Source organism: Taeniopygia guttata, chromosome W (genome assembly GCF_048771995.1).
Source record: "Taeniopygia guttata chromosome W, bTaeGut7.mat, whole genome shotgun sequence".
Classification (NCBI taxonomy): domain Eukaryota; kingdom Metazoa; phylum Chordata; class Aves; order Passeriformes; family Estrildidae; genus Taeniopygia; species Taeniopygia guttata.
In genome coordinates this window covers 15,784,010-15,807,850 of record NC_133064.1, presented here as the reverse complement: position 1 = coordinate 15,807,850, position 23,841 = coordinate 15,784,010, and the positions used below count along the sequence as shown (strand labels likewise).

Genomic DNA, 23,841 nt, shown 5'->3' with positions numbered 1-23,841 from the left:
CATATTAAGCCCATATTGTTCTGCCTATCAAAATATTGATTTATCTATCAGTTAAAATAAAAAAGTCTTCCAACAACTCCAGTCATCATCTAGTCTGAAAATTGTCTCATCTCTGAAATTAAAGATAATTTGAAAGCTTGTTCAATCTATAACTGTTAGGTCAATATTTCTTATGTTCTATTTTGACATGGAATCAACAGATACACCACTCTGTGCTGCTGCCCCCCTTCTAAATGTTTTAAGTTTTTGGAAAACTATCTCTTAGGAAGGTGAGATTTCAGAAAGAAAACAGAATGAGAGGACAAAGTGGCATGAGACGTGGTAGGATAGATATGCCTATCGTACTCCACCTCCTAAAATCATAAGTGAAACTTTAAAATTGCTACCTTACATTCAAATATCATTTTACTTCCCAGGTAGTTTGCATATCCAGACATGGGACTGGAAGTTCCACAACCTGTATAAGCAATACTACATTTCTGCCTATATCCCAAAAGCAAGCACAGGTAGCATTTTCCTCAGTCTTCCCAGTAAGAGGGAGAGGCTTTAGAAGAAACGGGTTAACTCAAGACATCTGGCTCCAGGACTGGTGCCTCTACCAGAATATTGCTTTTTATAACCATGGAAAGTCTGAGACAGAAGGTATGCTGGGACCTGACATGATCCATTTGTCCTGACAGGGGAAACGCTTCCTTGTTCATAAACTCACAAGACTGATTGAGAGGGCTTTAAAGTACAATCACAGTAGGAAGGGGACCCCAACAGGAGAGCTGAAGTTAAGCCAAGGGTTGTCATGGTGTCACCTGAGGGTGGCAATACTAATGGGAACATTTATGCTGTTTTGGGGAGCACTGAGGGCTTGGAAGCACATCTATTTGCTTGTACACCAACACATGCAGTATGAGAAACAAATAGGATGAACTGGAAGTGTTGGTCAGTTCCCAGAGTGACAATATCATTGGTATTCGTGAGACTTGGTGGAACAAGTCCCACAGCTGGAGTGCTGGAATGATGGGATACAGGCTATTCAGGAGGGATAGGCAGAGCAGGCAAGGTGGAGGAGTTGCACTGTATGTAAGGGAGAGATGTGACTGTACAGTCCTTACAGTTAACAATAATGTGGCTGAGACTCTGGGTGAGGATTTGGGGGATGGAAAACAGCAGCTGTCAGAGTAGGTGTCTACTACTGATCTCCCAGCTAGGATGATAGCACTGATGAATTATTCTATAGGCAATTAGGAGAAATCTCTGGATCAGTAGCCCTTATCCTTATGGGAGTTTTCTACTTCCCTGACATCAACTGGGGATATCATATTGCTGTGACAATTAACTCTAGGAAATTCCTAAAGTTTGTAGGAGATAACTTCTTGTCACAGGTACTCAGTGAGCCAACTAGGAATTATGTCATCCTAGACTTATTGTTTGCAAACAGAGAAGGACTCGTGAGATACGATGGTAGGTGACTGTCATGGCCACAGTGATGAAATGGCTGAGTTTAAACTTTTCAGTGTAATGAGAAAAAAGGGCAGCAGAGTTGCTACCCTGGACTTCAAGAGAGAAAACTTTAGGCTATTCAGGGAGCTACTTAGCAGTGTCCCCAGGAAATCTGCTTTTGAGGGCTTAGGGGTCCATGAGTACTGGTTGGTCTTTAAGAACCACCTTCTAAAAGCACAGGAATAGGCAATTCCAGTGTGTCACAAGTCAAGCAAATGGGACAGAAGACCAGCTTGGTTGAACAGGGAACTCCTTGTCAAGCTCAGAGGGAAAAAAATTGTATGATCTATGGAACTGAGGTCAGGCTTCACAGAAAAATTACAGAGTCCTTGTTTGCATATGAAGGGAAAAGACATCGAAGGCCAAAGCTCAACTAGTGTGCAAACTCTGTCTGGAGAGCAGCCCTGCAGAAAGGGATCTGGGGGTGCTGGTTGACAGCAAGCTCAATCGGAGGCAGCAGTGAGCCCTGGCAGCCAAGAGGGCAAACCACATCCTGGGGTGCATCAAGCAAAGCATAACAAACCAGTTAAAAGAGGTAACTATCCCTCTGTATTTAGCATTGGAGCAGCCTCACCTTAAGTATTGTGTGCAGTTCTGGGCCCCACCATTTAATAAGGATGTGAAGGTCCTTGAATGTGTCTAGAGAAGGGCAACAAAGCTGGTGAAGGAGTTGGAATGAATGTCCTATGAGGAGCAGCTGAGAACACTGGGTTTGTTTGTTTGGAGAAAAGGAGGCTGAGGGGTGACCTCATTGTTCTCTACAGTTTCCTGAGGAGGGGAAGTGGAGAGGGAGGTGCTGAGCTCTTCTCCCCGGGAACCAGTGATATGTTTTCTCCTTGAGACAGGTCTTATGAGCTCTCAGAGGACTTATCACATCCAAGATAGCCCAGCTACCTCAAATGGCATAAAATTAGCAGGATGGCTTCTGAAGTAGTGTTGGAAACAGAAACGTTTTAATAAAAGGCAAAATAACAAAGCTCTTACAGAGAAAACCTGAGTCAGGGGCAAGAGGTTCTTGCTCCTGGTAAAAACACCCTACAAAAGCAATTATTTATTTTGCTCTCTTCTTTTTCTAGTGAATTACCTAGGCAGGACCTTTTGGCTTCTGTTAAATTGGCAGCCCTAGGTTTGATGTAAAGTCCCAAAGGTCCTATGAAGTGTCTTTTTACCAGATTGAGGAGAGAAACTTCTGGGCTTTTTTCCTTTTTAAGGAGACAAAGGATAATTTGGCCACTTTGTCAACAAGGGGAACATTCCTACAATCCAGTGACAGGACATGTGGGAATGGTTCAAAGTTGTGCCAGGGCAGGTTGCAACTTGACCTTAGGAAGCATTTCTTTATCCAGAATGTGGTCAAACAGTGGAACAGGCTTTTCCCAGAGAGGTGGTTGATGTCTCATGCCTGTCTGTGGACAATGCCCTTAGCAATATGCTTTAACTTTTGGTCAGTCCAGGACTAGATAATCGTTGTAGGTCCCTTCCAACTGGAACAAATAAAAAAGTCCAACCAACCCCACTCACCCAAAAAAACCCAAATTCCAAAACCTACCCCAAAACAAAAGAACAAAATGAAAAAACCCACACCCTCCCATAACAAAATCACATCACAAACAAAAACAAACAAAAGAAACACAAGTGTAAAACATGGAAGCTATTCACAGAACAGCTGAGGTTGCAAGGGACCTCCAAGTGAAATGTAAATTTTAAGGAATTTAGAGATTTTAGAGGAGCTAAGATTTTAGTTAGAAATAAGCCTTACTAGAGTTAATTAAAATAAATGAGTAGGCCTTGATGAAGTTAGGAGTTAGTAGTCAAGTAATAATTGATTGCTTGTCAGCACAATGTTTAGTTAGCTGGGTTTATAATGAAGAATATAGAAACTGACAAATAGCTTTTAGAAACATAAGACAATTGTGGGCCTCCTCTGTTCTGAAACCAATTGAAGACAAGGAATAGGAGTTCTACCAAGAGTTCATTTGTCATATTTGCATTGAAAAGGTAGAAAGGTCAGAACGAGGAAGACTTCATTTACTTCCTCATTTTGGGACCCCTCCCCATGAAAGGGACCACCGACCCATTTCAAGGAACAAACTCTACATGCTTAATAGCTTTTGGAGTGATTAGCATACGAAGCGAGGAATGGGATGTACCAAAATTATGAATATGTATTTGTATTTTGTGTATTCAATACTTGTATGGATAAAAAGACTCTGTAATCACCTGGAAGGTGCGGTGTGTATTTGGGAGCTATCCCGCACGCTGCCCGGCATCAAATAAACATACAATTTCTAACTTTAAACTGTTAGAGAGATTTTGTCCCTCACAGTTGGATATCAGTACTAGATCAATATCCATATTTTTTAATAAATCACAAGATCCCCTAGTTCAAGTCCCCATTTCAAAGAAGGTATAACAGATTGCTTAGAAACTTGTTCAGCAATGTTCTGAGTATCTTTAAAGATGGAGACTCTACAAGCTCTTTGGTTATTCTCTTCCAGTGTTTGATCACCATCACACTGGCCACCACTACAAAGAGTTTCTCTCTCTCTTCTTTGCTCCCTCCCTATCAGGAATTTATACAGAGTGATAAGATTCCACACCACCATCTTCTCTTCTCAAAGCTGTACAGTCCCAGCTCTCTCCACTTGTCCTCAAACAACAGATACTCTAATCCATCATCTTCATGGCCCTTTTCTAGAAGCCTACAACACCTGGACTCAGTATTCTCAAGCAGTCTCCCATCCAGTATTAACTGGGCCCAAAGCTGCTTAGCTTCCAAGATAAAATGAAACAGAGTATGTTCAGGATGGTGTGGCCACAGGCTAGTAAGCATATATTTTCAGTTAAAGATTTCATGATATGCAGTTAGTAAAATCACATCTCCTCCTGTCCCACCATCATGCTCCTTGCCCCCCAACCGACTTTGACAATTTTTACATGAAAAAGTAGACATTCATAGAATCATTTAGGTTGGAAAAGACTTCTAAGATAATCAAGTCCAACCATTAACTCAGCACTGACAAGTCCACCACTAAACCATGTCCCCAAGTACCACATCTACACAGCCTTTAAATCCCTCCGGGATGGTGACTCCACCACTGCCCTGGGAAGCCCTTTCTAATGCTTGGAAACTCTTTTGGTGAAGAAATTTTTCCTGATATTCAATCCAAACCTCCCCTGGCACAACTTGAGGCAATTTCCTCTTGCCCTATTGCTTGTTACTTGGGAGAAGAGGCCAACACCAACTTTGTTTAAATCTTTCAGGAAGTTGTAGAAAGCAATAAGGTCTCCCCTGATCCTCTTTTTCTCCAGGCTAAACCTCCATTTCCTCAGCCACTCCTCATAAAACTTGTGCTCCAGAGCCCTCCACAGCTTCGTTGCCCTTCTCTGGACACGCTCCAGCACATCAGTATGTGTCTTGTAGTGAGGGGCCCGGGACTGAACCCAGTATCCAAGGTGTGGCCTCATTAGTGATAAGTACCCCAGTAGTCACCTATCTTGTCCATGGAATAAACATAAAGATCACAAAAGTGACGCTTTACTGAAGTCCATGGAAAAATACTATTTCAATATATAGTCAAAATAATTCACTCAATATGTATTTCACATTTACTATATATTAGGACCTTCAAATAGACAACTAAAAGACTACAGACTGTCAGTTTTGTAGATATTATATAAGAAATAAGGAAAGCAAATCTCCATATGAGTGTAAATATGGTCTGTTAGCTATACTCATCAATAGAAGTTTTGAGCAATTTATATGCAGAATAGTGGGTGAACATGCAAATGGAGAAGGCTAGTAGAAAAAGTAGTCTTCCTATGCCTGACAGAACACTAGATTCCCAAGATGTGCCCAGGAATTTTTTGCCATGATCACCCAAAATAACGTTGGCTGGCTTTTGGAATATAGTCTGATACATAGCATTGCTTATATTGGTTCCAGTCCCATGTCTGGATATTTACATTGCCTGGAAAATAAAACATCAGTCAGCTTTTGAGTTGGTTTCTTAACTATTCTTCAGGCTGCTACTTTTTTATGGAAAACTTTGTTCTATAATTATTGTGACTATAATTGTAATCAATACTCTTCAGAAGAAGATTTGCTTTATTTTATCCCTTTTTTTAATCCCACTTAAAATCACTAAAGCATCAAGAGAAGAATATTCAAGAGAAACAACACTACTACCAAGGATGATTTTTTTAAAGTTCCAGTCTATTACTAGCATTGGATTTAAAGCAAATACCTTCAGAGCATTTAAAGAAATAGATTATAAAAAAGATCAATGAAAACTGTTTAACACATGCATTTAAAGAAGTAGCACATCTTCAACCTCTAGTTTTTCACCTTGAAGACAAACTCTTTATTTTTTGATGAAAAATAAACACAGATGTTCTCTCTGCCCCAAGAAATGCTCATAAATAATTTCATTATCTTGCAGAAACTCATACTTCCTATATTTATGTTCTGAATTTAATGCCATTTGATGCTTTTCAGCAACTTCTGACTGTTTCATACAACAATCCTCCTTAGTCTTCACATATTTAAAGACTTACTTCTTCCAGGGTCCATAACAAATAAACCAGTACAAGAATTAAGAAGCCCACAGAAAGCTATTCCTTTTTTTTCTGCTTCTCATTTATTGCCCTCTACAGTATATCTTATGGTAAATAATTTGGGGCAGTTACCACCTCCATTTTGCATCATTATCCTGCATGTTTGAACTTTCAAGAAGTCTATCAACTGTCAGTAAATATGAATTGGACAGAATTTGAGCCTAAGAGTATATTAGTAATTCTCCAAAACATTCAACTAAAACTAGAAGTCTTTCAAAGTCAAGTAGTTCTCTCACACTGAGGAAGATCTTTGCAACCTAGGTACCAAAATATTCAAAAAGCCCTCTAAAAGCATATTATCATAACTTAGTGGTGCTTAATCTTTTCATCTTCTTTTCCATCCAATGTCAAGGAAAGAATCTTCTCTAGTGAATCCAGCAGTGGGAACTAATAACTTATTGCAGTAAGTTTCTGGAGCTATACTCTCTAATACTGCAAAGTCATTTGAGACTAATAAGATTTCCACTAATTTGCTAATTAGTTTGACATCACCCAGAGTGTTTGAAGTCTATCATTCTCCCAATACGCTATGTAACTAGAGAATGGGCAAAAGAGGATTTATCTTCAAAGGCTGACACTGAAGCTAGCTTGATTTTCAATGAGGATGTCTGGAGGCCAGACTGATTAATGTACAAGATACTCAAGCAGTCTGTGTGTGGGATATATATATATAGGTTAATAAGGTTCCAATTGCTTAGTCTCAAACCATTGTCCATTTGAAATCATATGAAGAAGTCCACTGAACTTCTCAGTTAGGAGACGTCAACATTTTCTCAGACACACCAGTTGCTGGACCTCTACCCACTCAGAAGCTAAGCTGGAATTTAGAGAAATTCTCTATTGGGATGAAGAATTCCCTGGTTCTAGGTGAACAAATCAAGAAAATTTCTGATCCTGTGACAGACAGTGGCCTCAGTTAAGACAGAAAGGTGAGCTTTCACTATCTGCACTTCTGACTAAAATATTCAGATATTTTAAGATCATTAATTTAATGACTTTTTTTAACAATAAAGGTAATTTTTCCCTTTGTTGTCAATACCCATTTCTATTGTTTATACTTTAAAATCCCTACTGAATGTCTCCAATAAAACTAATATTTTAATTTTCCCCTTTCATATACACAAAACTCCTTATTAAAAATAAGTAGTTTCCAAGACAATGCAGCATTCTCCTAATTACATGTCATAATCCAATGTATAGGGTAAAGAAAATAATTTACAGAAGGAGAAAAATACTTCAAAAGAAACAAGTTACACCTAAGCTTTTGAAGGCTTTTAGAATGTACTTAGTTACAACTAACTGCTTAGCAAGTTAGTTAAAACTCCTGGTATATCCTTCAGAAACACTGAAACTTTATGATCATATCAGTAAGTTATCAGCAATATATTATACAAGTTCCTTACAGAGCTGTAAAATACACACAACTATTAAAACTTACCTATTATAATATCTGCCTCCCATCATGAACTGATTGCTTGATGTTGGACATATTTTAAAACGCTGAATATTTTCACTGGTCCGAAAATAAAGTGAATAATCACCAGGTGTATTATCTGAAGGCCGCACAAGAAAACTGCACACCTGGCCAACTGAAAAGATATAATAATACAGCATTATTAACTGTTACTTAGTGTCACTTAGGAGCTTTTATCAAAGCTCTTTCTATACAAATTAGCAAGAATTGCACACTTAAAGGATAAAGTCTGATCTAAGTTCCAACAGTGATCCCCGTTCTTCTCCCCAAAAGGATGAAGTAGTACTAAACTGCCAAAGTTAATGCCAAATCATTCGGCTGTCAGTGACAACCTATCCCAAAATTTGTAACCTCTTTACAAGAGCATATGGTGTGCATATGAGTTTTGACAATTGTGGGAATCCAGGGCTTCCCTCTGGCTGCCCTGGCAGGTCTGGGACCCTGGCAGGGGTCAGGAACCCCCCTGTACAGAGCCCCGAGAGACACTGTCTGTGATCTCTGTCCACAGAGAGGAGTTTTCAATCTTACAGGATGAATTACAAGCTTTGAGTGTTTGATAAAAGTAATATTTAAGTGTGACACGGGTGCAAGAGTAAAATTTTAGGTTTCTAGATTAGGGGTTCAGAGGGGACAAGATGGAGGAATTGGGTGTGTCTTGTCCTTTCCTCCTTCTTCATGCCCTCCATGTTTCACTGTAGTGTTGGCATTTTTCTATTGGTTTAGGCTGGGGACACGCTGTTCAACGTAGATGATAGATATTGGCACATTATTGTAAATATAGCACACGTAGTTTCTGGTATATAATGTTTGTACCATCCCACTGAGGGGCAGAGCCCCGCACGCTGCCCTGCAGGACAGACCTGCGGCAGGGCAGCAGAACATGTTATAGATAAGCAAGAATAAACAACCTTGAAAACAGCACAGACGAATTATGGCTTCTTCTTTGGCAACGGGGCAGAAAGACAGAGACTTTCTACAATCTCGGAATCACCAATACCCACAGATTCCGACAGACAATATTTTCAAAGAAACTAAATATTTTTGTTCTCATATTTAAGGTATGTTATTTGACAGTATGAGTCTGAAATCTTGATGTTTCCATTTTCAAAATTATTTCCTCTATGAGGAGACTAAAGTTTAATACATTCTCCCATAAGTATATAACAGCATCAAGCCTTCCAGAGTTCAAGAAGTGTTTGGACAACACTCTCATGCACATGGTGATTTTTGGGGATGGTTCTGTGCAGGGCCAGGAGTTGGACTCAATGATCCTTGTGTGTCCCTTCCAACTCAGAATATTCTGTGATTCTGTGAACAGTATTTTCTCCCCAGTATTTTAATGAAGCCCAAGATATATTAAAGTATATTACAAAAATTTTTTGAAAATTAGCTATTTCAATCAGAATTCTGAAACTAACTTTACTTGAGAACATAAAAAAAAAAACCTCAATGCTCAGCCATAAGTTTTTTTCCAACGCAGTAGCAACCACAGATCTGATGCTCATATGTTCATACAGAAGAAAAAACTGGTTTTCCTGCAGTCTCAAAGGATTAATTTGTCTCATTGCCGTACCACTGTATTTTCATCTGAAATAAAAGTACCTGTCATCAACAAATTGTAAGCTTCTTGTTTGGAGATCTTCCCATGGAACCATCTTAAAGATAAAGAGAAGAGTTAGAAAGCAAGACCATCAGCTCTCTTTTTTAGTACTTTTGACATCTAAGGCTCTGACATCTGTGAATTAATCGCTGGTACATATGAATGAATTTTTGTTTTAAAAAAATAGTAAATATAGATTATATAAGCAATTCTTATGTTTTTCAGCAATTCTGGTTTTCTACAAACAGAATGAAAAATAAATATCTACATCTATATAAACTTATTTGAGTACAGGTGTCTAACACAAAGCAGATCTTCAAATCCAAATGTGTTTGGAGATTAAAGGCATTGTTTGAATGGTAGATAATGACAGGCCTATTTGAAGCTAGTCTCAGAAGCAATTTATTTGAAGCACGAAATACAAAGCCCAAGGATATTAATGAAAGTTAAATACTATACAGAATAACTAAAATTGAATTTTGCTAGAAGCTGAGGAAATAAACTCCAGCTTTATTAACTACTGAATAAGAATCACTATAGTTTCCTTCGTCAGATCATCATCCAAAAAAAAAAAAATACAGCAATCTATCCAGTCTTGACCTGATATCTATGATTATAGGAAACAGCTTGATGTTGCACAGGTATTCAGTTTACATGTAAATACCATATGCTACACCTTGAGAGCTCATCCTGTCTTTTAAAGGAAAGCTAGAAATAGGGCCTTTCATTGCAGAGTGGATATGCACATGCATGCATGTTTAAGTGTGTCATTAGTAAAAAAGGGGTCCAGGAAGGCTAGACATAATTTAAGATGGGAATGGTAAAGGTGCAAGAGCAGGCTGTCCCTGTGTGCCTAAAGACAAGCTATCAGGGAAGAAAACTGGCCTGGTTGAACAGGGAGCTTTCACAGGAACTCAGGTTAAAAAAAAAGTGAGTTTATGACCTTCGGAAAAAGGGGCAGGCAACTCAGGAAGAGTACAAGGATGTTGCTAGGTCATGAAGACGGAATTAGAAAGGCAAAAGCCCAGCTTGAATTCAATCTGGCGACTGTCATAAAAGACAAAAAAAAATTTTTTACAAATGTATTAACAACAAAAGGAGGGCCAAGGAAAATCTCCATCTTTTATTGGATGTGGGGGGAAGGATGGGATGGACACATTGTTCCCAAGGATGAGGAAAAGGCTGAGGTACTTAATACCTTCTTTGCCCCAGTCCTTAACAAAGACTGGTTATCCTCAGGGTACCCAGCCCCCTGAGCTGGTAGACAGGGGTGGGAAGCAGAATAGATCCCCTGCAATCCAGAAGGAAGCAGTTAGTGACCTGCTGAGCCACCTAAATACTGACAAGTCTATGGGGCCTGATGGGATTCACCTGAGGGTACTGAGGGAGCTGGTGGAAGAGCTTCCTAAAATGCCCTCCATTATTTATCATCAATCCTGGTGAATCATGGAGGTCCCAGATGACTGGAGGTTGGCCAATTGATGCCAATCTACAAGAGGATCCAGGGAACTAAAGGCCTGTTAGCCTGACTAACATCATCTGGAGTGCCATCACACAGCTCATGCCGAAAAAACAGGTGATCAGGCCCAGCCAACATGGGTTTAAGAAAGGCAGGTCCTGCTTGACCAATGTGATCTGCTTCTCTGACCAGGTTACCTGCCTGGTGAATGAGGGGAAAGCTGTGGATATTGTCTACCTGGACTTCAGCAAAGCCTTTGATACTGTCTCCAACTGCATTCTCCTGGAGAGGCTGAAGCCTATGGCTTGGACAGGTACCCTCTGATAGGAAAAAAACTGGCTGGATGGCTGGGTCCAGAGAGTGGTGGTGAATGGTGCTACAGCCAGTTTGTATCTGGTCACTAGTGGTGTTACCCAAGGCTCAGTGCTGGGGCCAGTCCTGTTTAATATCTTTATTTATAATCTGGATGGGAGGGTCAAGTGCACCCTCAGTAAGTTTGCAGACTACACTGAGTTGGGTGGGAGTGTTGATCTGCTGGAGGGTAGGAAGGCTCTGCAGAGGGATCTGGACATACTGGATCAATGGACCAAGACCAACAGTATGAGGTTCAACAATGCCAAGTGCCAGGTCCTGCACTTGGGTCAAAACAACCTCATGCGGCACTACAGCCTGGATTGACATCTGGCTGAACATGAGCCAGCGTGTGCCCAGGTGGCCAAGAAGGCCAATGACATCCTGGCCTATATCAAAAATAGTGTAGCTAGCAGGACCAGTGTAATGATTTGCCTCCCTGTACTCAGCACTGGTGAAGCCACACCTCAAATACCATGTCCAGTTCTGGGCCCCTCACTGCAAGAAAGACATTGAGGTGCTGGAGCATGTCCAGAGAAGGGCAACAAAGCTGGTGAAGGGTCTAGAGAGTAAGTCCTCCGAGGAGTGGATGAAGGTACTGGGGTTGTTTAGCCTGGAGAAAGGGAGGCTCAGGGGAGACCTTACTGCTCTCTACAACTACCTGAAAGGAGGTTGCAGCCAGGTGGGGGTTGGCCTCTTCTACCAGGTAACTAGTGACAGGATAAGAAGACATAGCCTCAAGCTGTGCCAGGGAAGGTTCAGGTTGGACATCAGGAGGAATTTCTTCACAGAATTGGTTCTTACACATTGGAATGGGCTGCCCAGTGAGGTGGGAGTCACCCTCCCTGGAGGTGTTCAAGAAAGACTGGATGTAGGACTTAATGCTCTGGTCCAGTTGACAAGATGGTGATCGGTTAAAGGCTGGACTTGATCTCACAGGTCTTTTCCAACTCAAATTATTCTGTGAAATAGCCCAAAATGGGACCAAACTAGGGCCTTAAAGGGAAAGTTGAACCAGGAGAGGTTTAGATTAGATATTAGGAAAAATTTCTTTATGGAAAGGGTGGTCAGGCATTGGAACAGGCTGCCCAAGGAAGTGGAGGAGTCACCATCCCTGGAAGTGTTCAAAAAATGTATGGATATGGCACTTGAGGACATGGTTTAGTGGTGAATATGGTGGTGCTAATGGGTTGATGGTTGGACTTGATCTTAGAGGTCTTTTCTAACCTTAACAATTCTGTGATTTTGTGTAAAACAAAGCCTCTTACACATAAAAAGGAGCTCTAGTTCTAACTTGCTTTCTATACTACCTTTATAGGAAAATCCCTGGCTATTGGAATATTTACAGAAATCCTTGCCTCCCCTGGATTCTTCTGAGCAACGTGAGCAACTGAGTATCCAAGCTTCAAGATTCGTTACAAACTACTTTGTTTAAAAAAAAAGTTCCTGTATTTGAAGGCATCCCTACTACTGTTATGCTGCTATACCAAACTGACTAGCACAACTTTGAAAACCTGTAAACTGAAGCCACACACCAACAATTTTCTTTCCCCTATTAGGAACAAAAACAAACAACCAAGAAAACACCACCAGAAGAAAGGCCTGCTTCTAACATCAGTCCTTTGGAGACTGAAAACTGGGTAAAAAATCCAGAAAGCAGAAGCTGCAATTATTACAAGCAAATAGAGGACAGATGAAGTTATCCAGCTACTAAAAATTTTCTCTAACTTTCATTCGCTGCTCATCTTTACAACAGAAAATCATATAATAATCAAGTTTCCTGTATCAATTCATTGTTCATTGTAAATTGTAAATTGTATTAGTTTTTTTTAATTATTTAACAATTTGGAATTCACTGCAAACAAATTATTTTAGTGTCTCCTGGTTTTCATTTAAAGTGCTAGCACATGAGACTAATATCAAGTGTTACTATTACACTGTCATTCCTCTAAATGATACTTTGATCCCTCTCCTGCAGTTAGAGCTGAGCAGACCTGAAAAAAGGTTACCTCTAAGCTAAACTGTATGTGTATAAAAAATCCCCACAAATCAGAAGACACCACATCCTCCAGTGAATATATTCTAGGTAAAGTGATCACAGAGACTCATTCAAGATTTTCACTGTAAAACCCATTAACATTAGGCATAACTAATACAAGACTCCATGTCAACCTATGCAACTTCAACAGCAAGAATAGAAGAAAAGTCTTAAGATTAAAAAACAAGTACATTCAACTTTGGTTCACCTTCCCAATCTCATAGCTAAAGTTTACAAACAGTTGTTTTATGATTCACTTTTAATAAAAACCAAAAAATCCTTACATTTTGCCTTCATGTGGATCTTCTTCTCTTCCCTAATAGGAAAATTAACATATTAAGTACATGACAACAGTATGCTTGAGTTTAGAAAAGTAAACTTCATAGGTTAAGACCTTCTGTAGAAATAACACTAACAAGTCCAAGACATTTTTGAACTAGACGGCTTATTGCATAGTTCATGTAAAAAGGTTTTCAACTTCATTCACTGGAATTCAGTGGAAATTCAGCCATAACACGTTATTTCAAAGGATTGTTTCTGTCACTCTTCAAGTCCTTCTTTACATGTAGTAACATAAATCTAAATTTTGTGAGTGTCAACCACTAATGTAGAAATGTATAGTTAGATACTCTAACACTACCATTTTAATTTAGCCATTCACATCCTGATACAGATGTGAGAACAGGTGAAGCAAACTTTACTAATAGCAATATACATATACTGCAAAGCAAACATCATCAAGACTCCAAAGCAATGGTGAACTACTTTGAAAAAAAAGCATGTGGGAGGGTGGGGTGGGTGTTTTTGTCCATTAAATAATCTCTTATTCTGCAGTAAATCAATTATCTTTGTCACCCGATTAGCTTCCTGACAGCATAAGCCCTTCTAGGTATAATTAACTCATCAGAATTTTGATATCCACACTTAGCCCTTAAAAAAAACTAAACCAAAGACATACAGCAAAATTTGAGTCTATACATTAATGAATATTTCAAAGCAAGCAAACAAACAAAAAGGATATAACTGAATGACTAGCAAGTTATTTATCAGGACTGGTGAGTTTAAGAAACTGCTTAAAAAGTTCACAGTATCATTCATTTGCACATGAGCTTTTTTGAATAACAAGAAGAGGTACTTTGGATATTAAATTAGACTTAATGATTTGTTAAACTACTTAAAAGCTGGCAGATTCAAATACTACAAGAAGGTTTAGAAAAGTAAAAAAAGTCAGGCAGCTAAATGACACTAGTTTGGTTTAATTTCAATGTTAACTTCCACACACAACTAAGAAAAAATAAAAATCAAATCTCAGTTCTGCAACAGATTTGAATATAAAATTACTTACCACTTCTTCTACCAGGTCTTCTACTATAAGACCTTGTTCATCTGTCCGTAGGTTTGTAACCCACATCCAGCCATCTTCCAATTCATTATGCACAATAAACATATCTCCTTTAAGGAAACTGAAGAGAGTTACAGCAAGACATATGTTAGAAGTACAATCATAATACAAAGTTTAATGAACACCGTGAATTCTTGAGCATAGTTTCAGAAAAACATTTGAGAAAACCTGACCATGAAAGATATATTTATTGGTATCCCAAGCACACCATGTGCATTTTTCACACAGTTTAAGTAGGTATGTGTGGGTCTCAGATTCAGTCAGAGAAACTGAGAGTTTCTAGCCAGGCAGAAGCCTGGGAAAGAGCTGGAGAAGAATGTAAATAATTCTTTATCTCTCTTGTTATTCACATTGTTTATAGTTAAGTTCTATCACTGTGCGTCAAGCACTTTGCACCAATGCTGTGGCTTGTTTTCACTTCAGGACCAATGGAGTTGGTCCTCATGAAGCTCTGTATAAAAGAGCAGTGTATTTTGAATAAACCGGAGTTTTACTCTCAGCAGTCTTCTGAGTCAGTCTTCTCATTCCCGTCCTGCCGCGACAGTGACAGGTATGAATATCACATGAACATTAATCTTTCTTTATTTTTCATTTAGAATCTAATAGATAAAGTATGCTAAGGATGCATAAAACAAAAAACACCACAACATTAGAAAGTAGTAACATTCTTTTATCAAGAGGGACCAAATACTAAGCACAGGTAAAAACAATCAAAGATTTCCTTAACAGTCAAAAAAAATATTTCTACCAAAACCAAGATTTCTATAATAAAGCTGTCCCAGATTGAAAGGCAAGATGTATTCCATTTGCCATCTCTATGGCAGTTGTCTTCTGTTAAGTAGACAGTTTTCCGTATCTCTTTTACAACAAATTCTCCCTGGGGGAGGCATCTGCTGATAATGGACTACTGAATGTCACTGCATGACTTATAAGAACTATAACATCCCATTGTGAGATGCTCCGCCCAGAAGGAGGAGCCAAGCATTCCTAACTGGATATAATCAGGGGTTTTGGGACACTAGACTGCGGCTTTTCCGCTGGATTTCCAGGAGGACTGCAGTCATTCCAATTTGGACGGCTACCAACACCCTGACCAAAAGGGTGTCAGGTTGTATTCTGACTCTGTCAGTGGTTTTTCTTTTGTATTATTGCATGTATTTAGTTTTCTTTTTTCACTTTTCCTAATAAATTGTATTTCTGACTTGGAGTCTCTGACTGGTTTTTTTTGCAAACCAGAACAAAAGCCTATGGAATATCTACTATTTAAGTATATGGATATGAAGATAAGTGCTAAAAAGAAGATACAGAACAGTTCCTTGAGAAGACATGCAAATAACTACAAATAAGAGTATAAATACAAAGCATTAAAACATTCAAAGGAGTTTCATTACTGGAAGGTTAGTATAAGTTATTCCTTAAGTGTAATCCCAAACTCAGGTATACTGGTTTTCACTAGAATAAATTTCTTCATAGTAGCTCCTATGGAGGGGCAGACAGTGTGCTTGGGGACTGGCTAGGCATCAGTCCATTGGTAGTATGCAACTGTTTTCATTTGCATAACTCATTTTTCTTGGGTTTTATTTCCCTTTCTCTTTGTCAGTTGGTGGGTGGGTTTTTTTCCCTTGCAACATTTTTTTAAAATTTTATTTTTAATGATTAAAACTGTCTTTATCTCAACCCACGGATGTCTCATTTTTACCCTTCCAATTCTTTCCTCATCCTACCAGGACAGAGGGAGAAAGAAGCTGTGGGATGCTTAGCTGCCATCTGGAGTTAAACCACGACAGTCCTTTCTGGTACCCAACAGGGTCCTCAAAGGGTTTAAGATAATAACAGATTTTTCCAGAAGGTATTAGAAGGAACTTATATATGTTAACAGTTGCTGGTTCCAATATTGATTTATTTGTTTTAAAAATTAGTTTATCTGATCTGTGCCATGCTCCCTTTTTTACTGTATATGTTAAACACTGATTTTGGCTTTTGCAGTTTTCTGTGCTCTGTAGCACTTAGTGGTGCTGGAATATTTATTACTAAAACACTAGCCTTGAGCTTAATCTGCTATTTGGGCTCTGTACTGATTCCATTATTGTACTTCAGGAACTGTCTCATGGAGACAAATAACAATTACACTTCCTCCAAGAGGATTTTTGTGGCGGAAATGGAGAATGGCACCTTCACCACATTCTTATATGATGTTTTCTCCCTTGTTATAACAACTCTTCAGTATCTTAAACATTCCTGGGTAATGAAAATATTACTTTTGGTATTTCTTAGGAAATTGTTTTGGCTTTTTCCAAGGTTAACAAGCAATTTAGGAATATCACCCAGATGCCACGGCAATGTGGTTATGGGTTGCAAGGTGTCTTGGTTTAACACAATTTAAGAGGTGGACACTCTAAAATGAGTTACCTCCTGTCCTGGTTTAGGGCAAATTTGCGAGAAAGCCTGCAAAGGGGTTCCTCTAGAAAGCAAATTCAAGCGGCCCCTCCCCCAACTGTTTCGGGGAAAGATTTCCGTGGAGAAAAGTGAAAAAAACCTGTTTATTTAACAAGTAAAGCATTCACCAGCACAAAAAATGAACAATATTAAACAATAAAACCTCTTGTCACTCCAAAGAGATTACAAACTCAGAAAGTCCCCTTCATGGGCGGCAGCTTAGCTCACTCAGTCTGTTATCAGTCCTTCCAATGCTGGAAATGCTGCAGCCCAGGCCAGGCCCCGATGGGCCACAGGTGTGAGCTCCTGGTGCTCTTCTGAGTTTTCAGTCCAGAGCAGGTTCAAACAGTTCCAAGAAAAAGAAAAACCACAGTCCAGGGAACTTCTCTGCCTCAACTAGCTAAAAACTATCTAAAACCAATGTAGTAGATAGGGACAGGCGAACGGAAGATCCCGGGATGTGACGGAAAGAAAGACCCTTCCCCCTTTCTCCCTGCAACATGTTATCTACCACCCCCAGAACATGTAACCACACCTAACCCAGTAGTTTTCCACTCCTGACTAACCCTAGAGACTCTACCAACCCCCCCTGACGTAGCAAAGTCCCCCAAGACTATTTAAACCCATGAGATAAGATAATAAACGCTTTTCGACTGTCCACCACATTGGTGTCTGCGTGTGTCGTTAGCCCGAGTAGCCCAGACTAGGCCGGGCTGCCGTGCTGCTCCTTGCAAACCAGGTCGCCGTTGCCTCCCCTGAAGGCAACAAACCAAAGGAAAGCTCTCTCCTGCCATCTGTCCATTCTGCAGACACCGCAGTCCAGGAGAAGGATGTGGAGGAGTTAGTGCAGTTCCTGAAAACAAGCTGCACACTCCTTCTCTCCCCCCTCCTCCCTCTTAGAACCAGTCTTAAAGGTGCAAAACTTATTTCTGGGCTAAACAGATGAATGGGGATAGAATTCAGTATCATAAAGTCACCCCAGGACACCTCCCCTTATAGTTTTAACCAATCCCTTTCCACCAATAAGAAGAAATGAATACGAGAAGATATACGTGAAAAATAGCAGTTTCCTAAAAAAAACAAAATAGCAACAGGCAAAAAAAATAACAGTAATAGGTACTAGTTACAAAGTTGCTTAAATCTTGCAGATACCTCAGGAACAAAGAGAAACTCAAAATGGCAGCGTAACCCCTTCCCTAAGATGGCATCCTCTGCAAGCAACCATGTGTGGGGAGGCAAAGGGAAAAGATGGCAGACAAACCCTTCTCAGCTCAACCTTCCCCCTGGAACAAAAAAATAGGAAGGTAGGAGCTTACAAAGCCGCTCTAATGGCAGATGGGAATTGCTGGCATGTGTGAGGTCAGTGCTGCTACTTACTGCCACCTCCTGCTACCCACTGGACTGTGCCGGTGTTGGTGCTGCTGTCTTGGGTCCTGATAATCATGGAGGCTCCCAGTGCTGTAATTTTTCCTTATTCTGTCCTTTGTTGTATTTTTTGTTAAGGTTTAATAAACCTTTTAAAATTTTTTTTTAAAAGTGAGGGTCATTTCTCACAACACTGTGACTTAATCAGAGACCCAGCCTTCAACTATATCAGTCATCTCTATAATTAAAAAGAAACAAAGTGGAAGTCAGCTCATTCAGTAAGGGATGAAGCCGCTTCTCCTAAGAGACAGCACCAGAGCAGTCACAAGAACAGAAGAGGAAAGAATGAAATCATAAATGAGACAGAAACCATACAATCCCTATCCCTAAGCAAGTAGTGAGAGATGTGAAGCCATCAATCAGGTGAACAAATTGTCAGCTAGTTATTCTGATGCTGGGATATTGGAGCCAAACATCAGGAATTAGAGGGTAAGGAAACCTAACAGCTGGGATCCCTTGTTAGGAATAAGGTCACTGACAAAAGGATTGCAAAAGGGGCAGGAATCTTTGGAGGCAGCTTTCATCGAGTGTGGACAGATATTTCATCAAGGAAGGACCTACAAATTCCCAAAGCAAGGTGACCACCACTGGGGGAGGTATCCAGTATCTGAGGGAATTAACTGTGGGGGAGGTATATGACAACCAGGTATCCAATGAGCTGTGTGAAATCCCATGCACATGGCCCATGTGGTGAAAGTTTGTATGAAGTGCACCAACACTGTACACGAACAACCTGGCAGCAATGAGCTGGAGAGACACAAAAGCAACAACTGTGGTTAGATTGGCCAGCCAGCTTGGGAATTCAAAGAGAATCTCACTTCCTCCATGGATCTCAGCTGTGGAGAAATTGTTCCAACAATTGTCCCAGCAATTAAAGAAGGATAAGTCTTCCTCACCCATAGTGACCAACATCTTGGCTATTAAGAGTCAACCTTTTTGTATTAAGGGAGAAGTTTATCAGTGACACACATCACATGCCACCTTGTGGTTCTATCTGCCATGACCAGGGGGAGGACATAAGGAAGTGGGATGGTGAACCTACATGGAGACTAGAAGCTCAAGTACAAGAAGTGCAAGAAAAAACAGCAGCAAAAAAGGCATCCATCCAGGAAAATTACTGCCTTAGTGTCTGTTGGTGCTTAGTTGATGGCCAGGGTTAAACCATAACATCAGGTAATATGAAAACCTTTTACTGGAGCACAGAGGGACTTCTCATTCAAGTCAAATGATGTATCAGGGATGCAGGCAATAGCTACACAGTACTGAAGTCCATCAACTACCAAAATTAGATAGCAATTTTCTACTGAACATCTCTTGAGAGGGTGTGATAGATGCACCCACTCTGAGTGAACAGTATTAATTACCATTTAATAATTGTTTAATCATTAACAAAACCCTTTTAGTTAACCCCACAATTACTTCTTTTAATAATTCACCTGTGACAGAGTAACAAAAAAATGCATTAACTTGAGCACAAAGTAAAAAGTAAGAATAAATAAAGCCTAATGAAAATACTTAGAATTACTTCAGCTGCTAATGAACCTAAATTTTAACAATGTACAATAGACAGCAAAGCCATCTTATATCGGTTGTTATTGTTTGAAATGTTTCAAGCTTTCTAAATATTAATCATTACATTAAAATTAACTCAAGATTTCCTGAAATACATAACATCTTCAAGAGTACATTACAGGAGTAAAATATATTAATTTGACCTAAAACAGTGTACTTTGTACCAGTTTTGCTATGAACAGACTATTTTACCATGCAGATCTCAGAAACCCAGCCAGACACATAGAACTTTACAATTTCCTATGATTCTTGTTACCATGGCAGGGTAATGAAATACTTTTTCCTCTTAAATTGGTAGGTGCAATTAGGCATTTACTGGACTTGATTGACCCTATTATGCATAAGAATAGAAAGAAGCCCTACTTTCAATATACAATTAGGGAGTTCCCTCCTGTCTTACTACCTTATTGTATGCTTAGAAGAAGGTCTTCTATAGGATGAATATCCTCAAAGTGGTTTTTTATAGAGATCAGAATGGACTGGATACATTTTCACCCTGATGAGGATATAAAGCTGTCATATGCTTTTTCTCTATAATCTTAGGTTAATAGTCCTATCAAGAACCTTATTCCAAATTACACCAGCATGTTCTATCAACATGGGAAACCAAGACAGTCTCATCAGAAATTACTACAAACATCTTTCAAATCTGGCTTTTTGTTTTTCATCTGGAAGAAAACTGATATCTCAGGAAGGCAGTATTAATTCCAAGCAACTAGTATATGTTCTTCCATTAGATACAGGACTGTTGGTTTTGCATCTTTTCCACATAATATATGTAGTGGAAGAAAAAAAAATGCAGGCATCATACCTTTAACCTCTCAGAGCATTAAGTCTAAGATGCAATTGGAAAGTATTTGCATAGTGAACATATACCAAAATCATTAAGTTTTATAAATACTCCAAGAATGTCACATGTGCTTCTACCTATTTTTAAAACGTACCTTATTTCATCAGTTTCTGGCACTTTGGTGTAAGGTAGAATTGCTCGAACTCTCCTTCTATCTTCCACAGGCTACAGTTTTAGAGAAGAGTTCAAAGATATTAATTTTCCCTTTCATTCTAGTGTAGCTTACTCTCCCCAACATTATGCTATTCTGAGGCAAAAGACTGGTAATAGTAATTTGCATCCCTTTGCTAGTTTTAAGTTTTTAAAAGGTCAAAAATAGTAAGAGCTGGAAATGCTCAATTCCTAAAGTTATCTACAAAAGCCTTCATTTTGGTTCTAGCCTGTAACATTATCATTCATGTTATCTCCAAAAATCAAATTACCAAAAATGTAATTCCCATGAAAGAGCACTTTACAACTTACTTCCTCTTAGTGGAAATTTTTGAAAATTTAACATTCAGAAACATCTTTATTCGGGGTGAAGGGGGCATTACTCATACTGGTAATTACTAATATTGTCTTAAGGATAGTCACTTGAAAGAAACAGCTTTCAAGAGCTTTGGTTATTTCGAGGATGTGTATTCCAAAATCTTTGCTAGAAAACAGTAATATTATTTTGATATCATTTATTAGGTCTGTGTAAAACCCTACATTATATTGGTGCTCTTTATTAGCCAAAACCCACACATTTTCTTATTTGTTTACGTAAAATGTTATTACTACATTTGGAGATAGCTGCAATTCCTGATATCTAGCCTTTTCATTACAGATTTTTATTAAAAAACATTTTTTTTATTATTAGTTTCTATCAGTAAAACCTTGTTTATATATTCATTATACTTCACCATATGCTGAGATAGGTCTAGAACTAGGGGAAGCCATCTACAAGGCTTTTTTCATAGAAAACTATGACTATCAAATGCAAGATTAATGATATTAATATTTAAGTAAATTACATTTTAAAATTCTACTACTTGCCTCTGGAGGTGCTACTGGAAAGAATAGTTTTTCCCCTTTCAGCAAACAAGACACATGACTGTAATACCCAATTAGGTCTGAGAGTGAAGAAAAGCGACGTCCACCAATGTAATAATCTCCACACATGGCAATAATCCTGTAAATAAAGAAAAGGAAGTTTGACAGAAGAACTTTTGCTACAAACAGTTGGGATGGTTTGGGTTTGGGATTTTTTTTAAAAGGAAATGAGGATGACGCTGAGTTGTTAAAGCAGGCTGTCTATATTCAAAATACAGTATTACAAACTCACTCTCTAAAAATGTTAACAGCTACCTGGAAAAGCAACTTTGAGAAGGGAGAAAATACTGACAGAGGGATTGAACTATTCCTTTAGTTACACAAAAGAAAAAAAAAATGAACAAGACATTTGACCTACTTAAAAACTATTATTTTTTTGGTAAAAAATTGTGAAATTATCAGTTTTATGAAGCTTACAGAATGCTAAAAACAGTTTCCAATAAATTATGTAATAAATTGGAAAAATGTCATACTTTCCACCAGAACTCTTTGTTGCAGTGGCAAACCAATAATTTTTAGGATCATAGAATCAGGCTTGAAAAAAACCTTTAATACCATGGGGGTTTTTAAGATAATGGGACTTAAACATTAACCTAGCACTTCCAAATCCACCACTAAACCATGATCCTAAAACACAACATCGACACACCTTTTAAATAACTCCAGGGATGGTGACTCCACCACTTCCCTAGGCAGCCTGTTCCAATGCTTCCCTTTTGGTGAAGAAATATTTCCTTATATCAAATCTAAACCTCCCCTGGTACATCTTGAGGCCTCTTCCCCTCATCCTATTACTTGCTACTTGGGAAAGACAGACCAACACCCACCTGGTTACAACCTCCTTTCAGGTAATTCTAGAGAGCAATGTCTTCCATAAGCCTCCTTTGCTCGAGGTTAAACAACCCCAGCTCCCTCAGCTGCTCCCCATAAGACAGACTTGTGTTCCAGACCCTTCCCCAGCTTTATTGCCCTTCTTTGGACACACTCCAGCACCTCAATATCTTTCTTGCAGTGAGAGGCCCTGAACTGGACACAGTATTTGAGGTGCAACCTCACCAGTGTTTAGTAAAAAGGGACAATCACTTCCCTAGTCCTGCTTGCCACACTATTCCTGATACAGGCCAGGATGTCATTTGCCTTCTTGCCCACCTGAGCACACACTGGCTCATATTCAGCTGGCTGTTGACCAGCACCTCCAGGTCCTTTTCCACTGAGCAGCTTTCCAGCCCCTCTTCCCCCAGCCTGTAGTGTTGCATGGGATTGTCATAACCCAAGTGCAGGACCCAGAACTTGGCCTTGCTGAACTTCCTACAACTGGCCTCAGCCCATCGATCCAGCCTGTCCAGATCCCTCTGCAGAGCCTTCCAGCCCATCAACACTCCCACCCAACTTGGTATCATCTGTGAACTTACTGAGGGTGCACTTGATCTGCTCCTCCAGGTCATCAATAAAGATATTAAACAGGACTTGCTCCAGTACTGAGCCCTGGGGAACACCAATGGTGACTGGCCACCAACTGGATTTAACTCCAATCTCCACCTCTCTGCTCCCAGCCATCCAGCTAGTTTTTTACCCAGCAAACAGTGCACCCGTCCAAGCCATGAGCAGCCAGTTTCTCCAGGAGAATGCTGTGGAAAACTCTGCCAAAGGCTTTACTGGACTTAAAGTACAGGTAGACAACATGCACAGCCTTTCCCTCATCCACTAAGTAGGTCACCCCTTGTCATACAAGAAGATCAGTTTATCCAAGCAGGACCTGCCTTTTATAAACCAATCCTGGCTGGGCCTGATCACCTGTTTTTTCTGCATGTGCCGTGTGATGGCACTCAAGATGATCTGCTCCATAATCTTCCCTGGTACCAAGGTCAGGCTGACAGGCCTGTAGTTCTCCAAATCCTCTTTCTGGCCATTCTTCTACATAGACATCACATGTGCTAACCTCCATTCAATTACAGAAAATTCTGAAGGGCAAGATGAAAATATAAATATTTTCCTTCCCAATATTTTATATCACTCAGCAACTCACCAAAAAATATACTACTACAGCCA

General features: G+C 39.4%; 1 protein-coding gene across 1 annotated transcript in view; it reads right to left on the bottom strand.

Moving 5' to 3' along the window:
* LOC116806888 (ras GTPase-activating protein 1) overlaps window positions 1-23,841 on the bottom strand; it is a 168,801-nt gene that overhangs the window by 93,051 nt on the left and 51,909 nt on the right. The window contains exons 3-8 of the mRNA XM_032744707.3: window positions 21,736-21,871; window positions 20,813-20,883; window positions 14,379-14,496; window positions 13,318-13,349; window positions 9,188-9,240; window positions 7,550-7,700 (exon numbers count right to left, since the gene is read on the bottom strand). Of these exons, the coding sequence (XP_032600598.1) occupies window positions 7,550-7,700; window positions 9,188-9,240; window positions 13,318-13,349; window positions 14,379-14,496; window positions 20,813-20,883; window positions 21,736-21,871 (561 nt within the window). The remainder of the gene's footprint in view (window positions 1-7,549; window positions 7,701-9,187; window positions 9,241-13,317; window positions 13,350-14,378; window positions 14,497-20,812; window positions 20,884-21,735; window positions 21,872-23,841) is intronic.